Source organism: Lepidochelys kempii, chromosome 9, assembly GCF_965140285.1.
Source record: "Lepidochelys kempii isolate rLepKem1 chromosome 9, rLepKem1.hap1, whole genome shotgun sequence".
Classification (NCBI taxonomy): Eukaryota; Metazoa; Chordata; order Testudines; family Cheloniidae; genus Lepidochelys; species Lepidochelys kempii.
Genome location: NC_136388.1, coordinates 62329362 through 62342970, shown reverse-complemented (window position 1 = coordinate 62342970; position 13609 = coordinate 62329362). Strand labels below are relative to the sequence as shown.

General features: G+C 46.5%; 1 protein-coding gene across 1 annotated transcript in view; it reads left to right on the top strand.

The window, feature by feature from the left end:
* The window catches only part of LOC140917571 (Krueppel-like factor 5), a 44740-nt gene extending 34275 nt beyond the window's left edge, over positions 1-10465 (top strand). Inside the window, exons 4-5 of the mRNA XM_073360688.2 lie at positions 1917-1976; positions 6256-10465. Of these exons, the coding sequence (XP_073216789.1) occupies positions 1917-1976; positions 6256-6434 (239 nt within the window). The 3' untranslated portion in view covers positions 6435-10465. The remainder of the gene's footprint in view (positions 1-1916; positions 1977-6255) is intronic.
* The last annotated feature ends 3144 nt before the right edge of the window (positions 10466-13609 follow it).

Here is a 13609-nt window from a genome sequence, read left to right as displayed (position 1 = left end):
AACAGAACACACAAATAGCGTGTGGAACTCATTGCCACCAGATATCACTCAGGCCAAGATGTTAGCAAGGTTCAAAAAAGGATACGGGTGATGAGAATATCCAGAATTACAATAGCTATGGTTCAGAAACAACCAAGAGTTTTACGAGTGGCCTTGTTTAGGACACACCAAAGTTAGGGGATGTTCAGAGCCAACATTTTGGTTTAGCCCATCATAGAGGGGTCTTTAGTAAAATTCAGTTATAATTCCAGTTTCTCTCTAAGTTGAAGTGTGTTTAGATCTGGTCCCATCTCTAACTGGTGGAGACCAAAGGAGACCTGGTTTGAACCTCAGCTGCAAAGGTGGCTTATGTAAACGTCACTACAAGTTCCAGCTATGAGGTGGGGGGGACACCCCTAATTAGCTGCATTTCCTTGGGGCATCTGAGTACCAGACTGGTAGATGCAACACTGCAATCTCTCAGTGACATTGGTTTATGTATGGTAAACTTCAAACAAAGAAGAATCAATCTGATCTTGGTAAAACAGATTCCTAGCAGAGGAAAAAATAGCCCTTAAATTTTAGGGAAGCTGAGGTCTGAACTCCAGAGAGAGCATAAAAGAGCTGTGAGCTGGGAAAGCTAGTGAGGTGCCAAACTCAAAGAATTTGGAGTATGGCTTCAGTTCCGATGAGCACCAAATGTCTGGATGAATCTGATGTTTAGCTGAACTATCTGTATGTTGTGAATAGAGCTAATTGGAAAGCAGAATTTCCATCCCATGGGAGAGTCTAGCATTTCAACATTTGTTTTTCTTCTGATTCAGAAAAGTTGAATTTCAAAATTTTTCATGGAATCAAAATTCCAAAAGGTTTTTGGTACAGAAACATCAATATGTTTTGTTTCAATTATGTTGAAATAAGGTAAAGACATTTTGTTTTGATAATGTCAAAACACTATAATATATTAATGATGCAATATATAAATATAATGCAATACTAAAATGATTCTTATATTATAAAAGTTGAAATGAAACTAAATGAAACACTAAATAAAAGTGAAAGCTTTTTATCTCCTAGAAGGAAAACCTTTAGCAATTATAGAAAAGAAATGAGAGAGTCGAAATCATAAATTTTGGCACTTGTCCTCAAAAGTATCATTGAAATTGACACATTTCTCTGAAATACGTTGATTTAGATGAACCTGCATTTTCTGATTGCAAACTCTGCCTCCGAACATTTTTCAGTCTGCTCTGCTCTTGAATATTGAAAACTGGGCCAGTACTTCACACATTTGCCAGTTCTTTGCACTTTCTCATACATCATCGTCTTCTGCTGGAGCTGGAAATACCACAAAAAAAGAGCCTTTCTTGCAGTCTTTTGGCAGTGGTTCTAGAATCCAGAAAGTCAGAGGCAACGCAAAACTGTCAAATAATAATGCAGAAGTTAACATTTTTATGCTATCTACGTACAAGGTTCAGATTGAGCGTGGGATGGTATCTTGGGTCTGATAGATTTGATCTTAGTCAAACTGATTCTCCCATCCCCAGTCAAGACACGTACATGTGAGAATTGATTGTACTAAGGAATAACACATGGGGGTCCTATTAGAAAGTTTGGATGCTCCTTTGCATGCCTGATTTGCCATTGTTGTGCACTCCTTGCTGCAAAAAGCTCTCAACTTACGGGTGAAAAAACTCCTCCTCCCCCACTGACAAATGCAGTCTTCAGTCTGAACAAGCTTCCTTGTTTAGCTGCTGTAGAAACAAGCCTTACACATGTACTAATTTGCAAACGATTACCCACAGTTCTTTTCAATCCTCTTTCCTTCTGGCAACTTAGATTTGCTGCAGCTCACCATAACCGTGGTGTGTGTATTTTAAATCTTCATTAGAATGAAACATTTTTTACCCTAAGGGGTTTCTGTTTTGTTTTTACAGGTTGCACGAAAGTTTACACCAAGAGTTCCCACTTGAAGGCACATCAGAGAACTCACACAGGTAAGTGTACACCTGAGTATGCCATAATACTTAGGATCTCTCTAGCCATGGTATTTTTATACCATACCCATCATTGGGGTGGTAGCTGTTGATTTCAGTGGTATTACTCCAAGTGCAATCTGATCGCAAACACAGTGAATGCAGTTAGATAAACAGATCTAGTGGTGTTTGTGGAGGAACCAATCACAGAGGTCTAATGGTGTTTGAGAACAAAAGACATACTAGTTGATGCGCGACACGTTGGTGTGCTTTAGAAATCGCACCTGCACATTACCCCACTATGTAGACATGCCCTGAGTTACCTTTAGAGACCTCCTGCACTTGGCTAGGGTATTGGTTCAATACAGACTTGGGGAGGAGTCCCGCCCATTTCATTCTGTGCCCTCTGCATTTTCCCTGGAGGTCTCCCATCTAAATACTAACCAGGCCTTGCACTGTTTAGCCAATGGGATTGCAGCCTGAAGTGATTTGGCTGCATATACACAGCGTATGAGGAGAATACAGAAGGGGAAGGGCCATCCCCTTGGTGAATTGTTTCCCCTTTGAGCCAAGGGGAGAGCCCCAGCGTTCAATACTCTGGGCCCTGAACAATTAATTAAAACAAAAAATATCCAACAGTGCCCCAGCGTTTCCTGCATAAACCCAGCTCCCTGGCCCCTCTCAGCACAGGCAGGCGGAGGGCTCCTCCGAGGACAGCCTGAGCCCTTATCAGATCCTTGGCCAGTCCCAGAACCAGAGCTTCTCTCATAAATCTCTTTTATAGAAGTGTTGATCTTTACTGGGTGCAATTAAGCTGTCCCTGGGGTCACTTTTCTTTTTTTATGAGCAACGAACAAATCACAAAGCAAGTCTCAAGCCTGGGAATCATTTCTCCCACCTGGCTCTGCTCCTATTTCATCTTATCAGGCTCCGGAACGAGGCATGAGGTGCAGTATTTTCTCAGGCGTGCACCGTAGAGACGTATGCCGTAGAATGCCTCAGGAGGAGATGGGAGGAAAGAAGGCCAAGGGCTGTGTCCAAGCTACTACGGGCAGACAGTAGTAAGGAAGGGCACTGAGTTCCCAGAGAAGGAGCTTCAGGATGGGGAGATGGTAACAACCGTCCCCTCTTTACTAATAAAGAGCTCTTCTGCTGACCCCAACCAGGGCCCTGTCCTTGCCCGTTAGCCCTTCCCATGAGAGATGTGTAGCTCTCAAAAGTTGCCTGAGCCATTGTACAGTGACCCGATGAGGCAAACCCCAGCCTCTCTGTGGAGCCATTTATTGGCCCTGCTGGGACCTGAGTTTGACGTGAGACCACTTCCTTCCACCACCTGCCTCAAGATGCCCTCTTCCTGGGGCAGAGGGACGAAAGAGGATGTGCCTTGAACTGGCAGGAGTATTGGTGGAAATAGATAGGGGGAAATCCAGAATGGTGGAGAGGAAGCCATTGATGAGTCAACTATATTGGGAGGTTATGTAGCAGGCAAGTGTTCCCCATGCATAAGCTCAAGGCCACCATATTCAGCCTAATGAGTACCCAGAAATCTAGAGTGGAAAGGCCAGAGTATTAACCCGCATGGTACCTTAGCATCCCACAAGTAGCTGCACTCTGGCAGTGACTTCGCTCAGTCACTTGAAGGGTTAATAAAGCTATTTGGGATAACCCACCCAATGGGATCTAGCCTGGGAAGTCTATCAGGCCCAATCACGATCACCTTCCCCTGTGGTTTGCCTGTTGCTATGGTCTAGGCCATATCAATCTCCAGGGGACACCATTCATTGCCCTGGCGCCATTGTGCGATTAAATATATAACCCACTGGCCGCTCACCCACCTCCCGGGGGATCGGAATGCCAATTGGGCCCATTGTTCCAGCCTGTCCTGCCATGCTGTCCTGGGGGAAGGAGCCAGCTTGCAGGACAATGGAAAGCATTTTGTTTCCATCCTGGAGATCAACCTGTTATTGTTTGAAAGTAAAAGGCCTTGGTGTGGCTGACCCAGCCAGATGACCTGGCTGGGACAATGGCTGAGTCTGAGCGGGGCAAACCTCGCCTTTGTCTTTCAGCTTAGAAAACTAATAAAGACGCCCACAAACCCATGTGATCCTGAGTGTGCCATAAAATTTCCCAAGTGCTGCTTGTAAATTGAGCTTAAATTCTTATTGACCCGAGCTATAAAGATATTTCTCACGCCTGGCAGAAAGCTAAGGTGCTTTGCATTTCTTCACATTCTGTTTGCTGCTGGGTTCACACCTCATTCTGTGTGTGTGCACGCGTGCATGGGAACGTTTGTGTGGGGGCATGCAAGTGTACACGTATGCTTGTACACAGAAGCTTTCTGTGCGTGAAAACAGGCATGTTCCTGAGTCTGTATCATATGTGCCCAGAGATGCATGTCTCTGCGTTAGCATGCACAGGTTTGTGTGTGCATGCATCATGTGAGAACTTGGGGGGGGTGTGTGTGAGAGTTCATGTTTGTGTCTATGCACAGGTATGTTTATGCTCAAATATGTATGCCTGTGTCTGTGGGCACATCTGACGCGCACCCATCCCGGGGCGTGCACATGCATGTTGCCTGTGTACGTGCACTTGAGCTGTTGTTAAGTTCTCCATAATTGGCCGATGAAATGGTAAATATTTGAGGTCGGGAAAGTCAGCACATTCCATGAACTCTGCCTGCTTGCTCAGGCTGTTAAAGAGCGAGGACTAATATTTGAGGGGACCACGCCCTGCCAAAGCGTGGGCTGCGGCACTCAGTCCAGAGTTCAGTTCAGCTTCCTGGGCTGCAACCGCTGCAGGGTGCGGCCAGCCTGTCTGGATTTGGAGAGGAGCTGGGTGAGGCTGGCAGTGGCTTTTCCACATGAGCTCCTGGCTGGCAGAGACACTTCCCCATTTGATCTGCAGGATAAACAGGGAGGTGGGGACACTGAGGCACAAAAACACACTGAAAAGTTCCTGCAGGAGCTCTTCTGCGCACCAAAATGTCACAGTGTGAAGAGCCAATATAGAGCTGGTTGGAGTGTGAGGTGGGGGCAGAGTTCCAGGGAAAATTTAGCGGGAAAACAAAAATCTTTGGACTCTTCCATGGAAAATTTTGATGTTTCATCAAAAGTCAAAGCTGAAACACCCAGGGACTTTGTACAAAGCACTGAAGCCTAACCTGACTGAGCCTGACTCAGCTGCCCTCATCTCGGAGGGGAAGCTCACGGTCTGGAGAGTGACCGTTCAGATACAGCTGAGCAAGAAGAGTTAGGGATCACCCAGTGACTGACTGCACATGTCATAGGAGAACACACCTACGTACCAGAATAATTAGCTAGCTATATATGTCCGGGGATGGATGGTTGGACAGAGGGGTGCGTAGGGGGATGGATGGATGGATGGATAGAAAGATACATGTTTGGGAGGCAGGATGGATGAATAGAGGGGGAAAGATGGATAGATAAAGGAGCGAGTACAGGGATGGATAGCGAGAGGGGTATGTGTAGGGATGGGTGGATGGTGGTTAGATAGAAGGATATGTGTTTGGGAGGAGGGATGGATGGATGTATGGATAGATACAGGAGTATGTGTAGGGATTGGTGGATAGATAGAGAGTGGAGTATGTGTGCAGGGAAGGGATGGATGGATAGAAGGGAAGGGATGGATGGATGGATAGAAGGATATGTGTTTAGGGGGAGGGTTGGATGGATAGATAGAGGAATGCGTATGGAGATGGATAGCTAGAGGGGTATGTGTAGGGATGAGAGGATGGTTGGATAGATAGAGGGGTATGTGCTTGGGAGGAGGAATGGATGGATGGATAGATAGAGGGGAGGGATGGATAGTTAGAGGAGTATGCGTAGGCATGGATGGATGGTGGATAGATAGAGAGTGGGGTATGTGTGTGAGGGAAGGGATGGATGCATGGAGAGCTAGAAGAGAAGGGAGCGATGGATGGATAGCTAGAAGATGAGGGAGGGAGGGATAACTTGAAGAGAGGGGATGGATGAATGGATAGCTAGAAGAGAAGGGAAGGAAAGATGGATGGATAGCTAGAAGAAAAGGGAAGGAGGGATTGATGGATAGCTAGAACAGAAGAGAAGGGATTGATGGATAGCTAGAAGAGAAGGGAGGGATGGATAGCTAGAACAGAATGGATAGATGGAGAGCTAGAAGGGAAGGGATAGATGGATGGATAGCTAGAAGGGAAGGGATGGATGGATGGAGACTGACAGATGGATGCCTAGACAGGTAAGTACTGGACACTGGTATGCTGCTCTGGTGCACACCGTAACCTCTGGCCTGTTGCCCCCTGCAGGAGAGAAGCCATACAAATGCACCTGGGAAGGCTGCGACTGGCGCTTTGCCCGCTCCGACGAGCTCACCCGGCACTACCGCAAGCACACGGGTGCCAAGCCCTTCAAGTGCCTAGCCTGCGGGCGCTGTTTCTCCCGCTCCGACCACCTGGCTCTGCACATGAAGAGACACCAGAACTAGTGGTAGAGCTCCTGCCCTGCTCTTGCCTCCCTTCCAGGAGCAGCTGGGACTCCTTCCTCTCCTCTTGGACGGATGACTCGTCTTGTACATAGGAACAAAACCATGCTGTGATCAAATGGCAGCGTGTGAGCTCTGTGCACGCTCCCTCCTTGTGCCCTGTCACCAAGGTACTCTGAGTTAAAGGATGATTAAAACTATATCTGTGTCCTGGCCAGGATCCCACTTCCTGACCAGGAGATGTTCCTTGGACTCCAGGACTCTCCCTTCCAGTGAATTTGCTATTTATTTTTCACTCTGAAGCAATTTTCCCTTTTGTCTCAAACTCTTTGGAGCCTTTCCTTCCCTTTTGGGGTCTGCCTCTGGTTGGGAATGAGCAGAAATATGTTGGGCAGATGGGCCGCTGGGCTATGGGAAGCCTTTATCAAGTTCTTTGTGGAGCCTTCTTGGACTGAGCTATTCCATAACCAAGTTGCCACCACAGGTGTAGCACACAGGACATTCAGGCCATGCAGGAATAGCAGTGAGTGTTCATGGCTTGTTTGGAAAGTCAGGTCTTTAGTCTTCACCCCTGTGGTTGCAAGAAACAAGGGCAGGAAAACCTATCCCCAAGAAGTGCTGCCACGGCTGGGACAGATCCAAAGCAGACGACAAAGCCGTTGTTCATGCTTTACTGAGACCACCTGATGTTTCCCTCAAGAGAGGCGGCTTTGGGTCATGAATTCCTATGTTTCTTTGCCAGGCATGTCCAACATCGGGCCCTTAGCATTTCTGTTTGGAGGATGGTTTTGGCTTCTGCTCTCTCTGTTGTGAGAACTAGGTTGGCTTTCCGAGGTGGGAAGTGGCCAATCCCCATGAAGAAAAAAAAAAAAAAGATGACACACTGGTTTCCCAGAATGCATTGTGCCTTTGATTTCCAAGGATACATTGAGTGGGGCCCCCCTCAGGCCTCGAACACAAGAGACTGGTCATTACAAACCACTTTTTCCTGTTGCCATTTGTGTATTTTACCACGTCCAGAAAAGCAGCTTTGAAAACAAACTTGTGCAAACTGACATCATGTTACCTACCTCACAGGTTCATGGCCCCACGCTCTGCAAGGAGCCTTCACTTGTCTTCCGCAGAATGCCTCGATGTGCAGCGTACAGGGGAGGCCCCTGAAGCACACGAAAAATTAAACATGGGCAGAGTAAGAATAGGTTATACCCACTGAAACTGCAGCAATGTAGTAGATAAGAAGCAAATCAGGACACGGAATCAGCCTAGCATGTTCAACAGTACTTCGATTTTTCCTGGCTAACAAATGTAAGTAATGTACAGACAGTGACGTGTGATAAAAAAATCAACCAAAAGGCAAAACCACACAGGCTGTGGAGATTCTGGAAACTTTATCCCACATGCAGCCTACAAGTCAAATGTGGCCCATCTCTGCTTTGAAGGAAGCCAATCAAACTTCTGGTGAACATAGCCAGTCCTGTATGTCTGTCCAAGAAGATACAAGGGAAGGCAGATGTCAGGGCTTGTACACGCTCGTTAGTTACTGGGTTAGATTTACACATGCATTACTGTAGGTGTGGCCCTGGGATACCTGGCAAGCTACCCACAAAGTCTCAATGTTTGGGCTGTCCCTGATTCAGTGCTTTCTAAGCAGTTTCTGTCTCCAGTCCAGGGGGCACGTTAGACCATGTCAATTACCCAACTGCAGTGATTCATTGGGATTAAACTTTAGTGACCTCCAGATGTGCAGGCAGAGCTGGGAGCAGAGAAGTCCCTGCAGAGCTTGGCCCTGGATCTGTGAACAGGGACATGGCTCATGTCTTGGCTTGTTGAGCTGCTTTCCCTGGGCTTACCGGCTCTGACTTGATTCTGCTCTTCAGACTTGCCGGCTCACCTGAGTTCCTTGCCAAATGCTTCGGGAAGCTCTGGTGGCTGTGGTACTCCAGCATGCTCCCTGCCTGCCTGCCCCGTCTTTCCTGTTTTGACCCTGACAAATGGCAGACGCCCAGTCAGGGCCTCCAAAGCCAGGCTTGAAAAGCAGTCAGAGGATAATCATAACTGGAGCCAAAATAAACGAGGAAGGGAGCCTGAGGGTGTGACTCTGAATTGCACCCACCCCTTTCTAGGGTATTTTGGAGACTCCTCTATGCATCGCCGTCAGGGGGCTGCATTTCTTTAATGGAAGGCCCTTGTTATAATACAAAGACCCCTGGGGAATTGATATGTGCCATATGTTCATTGCTGTAACGGATGCATTATTTTATCGTGTACCTTGTCAAATAGGTATGTACGTGCGCATATATATAAGTGTGTGTGTGTGTATATATATATATATATAGGGTGTGTGTGCGTGTGTAGGGCAGCATCTGCTTCATTGGCACAGATTCTGGTATGCAAAGGAACATGGCAATGAGGTGGTGGTCCTAATTCTCCAGTGCTCAGTGTATAGGGTGGAGTTGGTGGCCTCTGATATACAAGAGATCAGATTAGATGATCTAGGATTTCTGGTCTTCAACTCTCTGATGCTACGGTTCTCTGTGTACATGGCTTGTTCCCTTTTCGTTCATGACTTGCTTTAAAGCAAGCTTCGTAGTAAGCATCTAAACCTGAGCTGGGACCAATGCTATGCCAACAAACACCATGTCACACCAGAGCACAGCCAATCCCAGGCGTGCCATTTTCTGGGCTCGGTGTGCCACGTATCCATCAACGAGATGCCTCCCACTGAATCTGTACGCCGCCGGTTGTGCCAGCATGCATCCGTTTGTAGAGAGGGGTTCTTGTGTGGATTCTACTGTATGATGGCAGGGTGGAGAAGTTCTCTGTGCCCTGAGAAAGGTCTTGTTGTTGAGAATGTTCAGGCCTTCAGCACCCATGCGCACACACACAGAGAGTCTCTGTCATTCGGGATTATCTAAGCTGAAAGGCCTTTCATTGTAAGACAACTACACATGTTTAACCAGTCACATCTCCTGGCTCCTGGAAGTTAGGGCTGGGTGGATGGATTGGGTGGGAACCCAAACTAACCATGTTGGAGCCTGTCAAGCCCAACCCAGTGTTGGCTTGGTTTCAGCTGACATAGCATTGTGATATATTGCAAATCCCACCATCCCTGTTGCTCATGAAACTCCCCCACCCACATGCACACACCCCAAATATCCGCAACACAGGATCCTAATGATTAGCAGCCTGGCTACAACAGTTCCATAGAATAGGGCAGCTGGAGAATGCAACATTAGCAAATCAGAGTTCTGACTCTCACGGTTGGGCTATGTGTTGACCATATTCCACCATCTAGCTGTGTGGGCAGCCCTCCTGGACACGTTGAGAAGAGCCACATTCTGTTTGTGGATTTGGGGGAGTACGGAGCCCACAGTGTGAAAGGCTGGTGGTGGGAGAGCCTCTGATAAAGTACCACATCAGCTGCACTGTGACAGCGCAATGAGGGAGTGATGTCTTTACCTGCAGAGGGCTTTGCTGTAGCATGTGTAAGACTGGACTTTGCATGGTATCCTGTGTGCTTTTGGTGTTTGTTTTTACATGCTAAGCTTCAACAGAATCAAAGGAAAATTTCCCTGCAAAAGAGATGAACGGCAGGTTAAAATGTGAAATATTTTATACCTTGGATCTCCTGGCTTTAGAGCTGAGTAAGAACCAAACTCCCTCTCTTCCTCCCTGTTAAATCTCTCACACCCACGCAGTGTCATGCTGGCAGTGGAGGACTAATGGGCATTACCTATTCACTGGAGCGGGTAAAAACCAGCCATTTGATTTGTTTGGCGGGAAATGTCAAGGTTTTCAAAATTTCCTGATGGCCCTTTCTGGGGCAAAAAAGGTTTTGTTTTTGAAAAATGGTTTTTGGTAAAATGGTTAGTTCAAAACAAAAATTTAAAAATTAGTTTTTTGAAAATCAAATTATTCCCTCAGAGCTGAACCAAACCCCATTGTTTTTTGAACTGAATGTTTTTGATTGAAAACTGAACTAGTTTACTGAAAAATATCTGGATTTTATTATTACTTTTATTTTTGGGAAAGAAAAGAGAAAATATCGATTATTTTAAAAATTTTGGTCCAAGAGCCATTTTTTCATCAAAACAACACTCTGCTCTTCAGCTTTACCTGATCCCCAAGAGAGACATGCTGGATCTTTGGATGGGGCTTGATAGCATTTGAGGAAGCCACATACTCCAGAGTGGTTTTTGGATAGTGCCTCCTTGCTAGGTTGAACATCATTATAGAAGGTCTTTGGCTCTCACAGCCAACTGGCATGTCTATTATTATTCCCAAAAGAAACATAATAAGCCCAGACCAACATATGGCCATGTCATGGGGCGCTGAGAAGAGTGGACCATCAGAAAGTTTGGGAAGAGCACTGGGGGCTATTTCTATGTTTGAAACACCTCAGGACACAGGACCCACTCACTGGATTTCCCAAGCTTCCTTCAGAACAAAATGTTGGGGCGTAAATGTCCTTTTTTCATTGTCATTTGTGCTTCTGAGCGTGTAACACACAAGCGGGATTTCTGTAAATAGTAGGGAATGCTGTACAGATTTTTTGTATGTGGATTTGAAGCAATTGTTTATTGTATAATATGAACACACACCAAATCGGGACCTGGAAAACTGTGGTGGAAGGTTTCTTTTCTGGATATGTTTTTGTTTGTTACTTTAAAAAAATACATTAATTCATCTGCTATTTTGTAATAAAATTATCCTGCAGGGAGGGATATGTTCATTCTTCTGTCCCCACTCCAAACACCATCCCAGCACCCAGCTCTTGCTTCTTGCTACCTGCCTTAAATACCATAACCAAGCTGCTAGCACATCTCACTGTGGACAGATTCCTGAGATCGAGAGACAGCAGTTTTAAGGCTTGTAGTAACTTCATTGCTCTCTGCAAGTGGGTCGGAGGTGGGCTGTTCCACTCAAGTTGGTGAAAAATAGCAAAAAGGCATGGAAGGAGGCGCTGTTTCCTCATACCATTGAGCTATCTAATCCTGCCTGGAGCTGATGCTTTAGAGGAAAGTGGAACTGCCTTCTTCCTCCAATGCACACGACTGACTGTGCAACAATGTGTAGGGAAAAGCAAAGGAGAGAATTCCTCCCAGCCCTTCTCAGGTGATCATCATCCAACCTGAAGCATGATCCTTGATCACCCTTATCCTATGTTGTGTAGCGACGAGTATTGTTAGGTTTTGTTAGAACGTGCAGCATGGAAAGGCAGCTAAAGGGTTAATCAGCATTTCACTCTTCTCACCCTTCCCCCCAGACTTGGGCCCCTTCGTGCCCTGAAATGAGCGCACACTCAGTGAGGCTAGCGGTCCCTCATGGAGCCCTCTAAAAGACCCGCCGCCCTGGCCAAAAAAAGCATGTTTGCTAACAGTGACCTCCAAGGCATACACCTCCCCTAGCTCCTAGAATCCCATAGGTGACTTTGCAGGAGCAGTCTCCCCAGCGGCTCTCTTTACTGGGGGATTTTGAGGGGGAGGAGGGCGGAGGGAATAAAACCCCTCCCTTGAGTTTAAAAAAAAAAAAAAGAGAGAGAACACAAGCGTGAGCTGATGGGTGTATGATGTAACGGGTGTCCAGGATGTTAAACTCAACGTGTACATTATTATTATTTTTTTTTACAAAAAGGAATGAAATAAACAGATCTTTATAAACCATGCCCCCATGAGTGTCACCTTCCTTCTCCTGCTGCTGTTTTGGGATGGCTTTCTCCAGCTGGAATATGGCATCCCTCTCTGTACCTCTCCTCGTCAATTTCCCAAAGGCACGGTGCACTACACCTCAGGGCGCCGGGTAAATGCCCAGATAACAGACATGCCGGGTAAATGCCCAGATAACAGACATGCTCGGGCTGTCGGTGCTGCTTGCACAACAGAGCCACTGGGTATGTCTATACTGAAAGCACAGGGTTCTGGGTGGGTTTGTCCGGCCCATGCTGAAGTGTCTTCACTGCTCTGGCCCCCGAGTTACCTAGCTAAAAGCCTTGCTTGGGTATGTCTACTCAAGTGGTAATCACACCCTTTGATGGCATAATAGACGCACCCATGGACTCAAGCTTGTAGGAATGGTTTCCATGTCGTCTTTTTCATTTCTGAACAAGCATAGGGGGTAAATCACACCCAATGTTCCTGCCATTTCTTTACTGCCTTTAAAGGGCAGACGAAGTGTTGCATTAAGAGCACCGGCAGAGAGGAAAGATGGACTTAAGGTTAAGGTCCTAGATTGGGACTCGAGACCTATTATAGCCCTTTGCTGTAGATGTCCAGCATGACCTTGGGCAAGACATTTAAACCTGTGGTGGCTCAGGTCCAAAAATAGAGGCCCTCTGAAATAATGTTTTTGAAAATTTTAGTTTTCATTGCCTCGGTTTCCCCATCTATAAAATGGGGATAATGACACAACACTCTCTCACAGTGGCATTAGGATGCAAAATCCATTAGTGTTTGTGACATGCTTGGATACGACAGAGGTGGGGGCCATAGAGAGGACTTTAACATGCCAGACGCTCACTGTCTCCTGAAGGAGTCAAATCCTGGCTCACTCTGTATCTGACTGCCTATGGGAGGAGAGCTGCTGTCTATGCACAGACACCTACCTAGGAGCCATCCTCTGCTGAGGGGACTGCTCAGTCAGGCACCAATACTCCGAGTCTGTGTAACTGGGAGCAGGAGGACACTAAATGACAGAGTTTGTGTCCCACCCTAGGATGCTGGCCCCTGGGTTGAATATATCAAGGTATCAGCCAGCAAAGCTGATTTTTATCAGGAGTTGTATTGTGGTGCTCCTCAGAAGAACAAGGATCACCAAAAGCATTCAAAGCACAGCACGGCTCCCTCCTCCCCAGCTGGTGACTGTGTTTGACTTCAGTGAGAGGCCAGCGTGGAGAATAGATCTCCATGCGCAGACTCCTGGATCATTCTTCTAGCTCTGCCATTGATTCTCTGAGATATGGTGCTGAGATCCCAATGTGAGAGGCCTCATTGACAGACCAACAGATAGATGGATTGATGAGATGAATGATCTGGTGGTAAACAGCTTTTATTATTCATTGGCCTTTATGTTTTCATTTTCCCAGCGATGTTATGAACAACGCTGGGTGAATCTTCCATGAAGCCCAAAACCATGAGGCGCTCATCATCTTTGAACATGGATAGAAACCTGGCTGTGTTTAA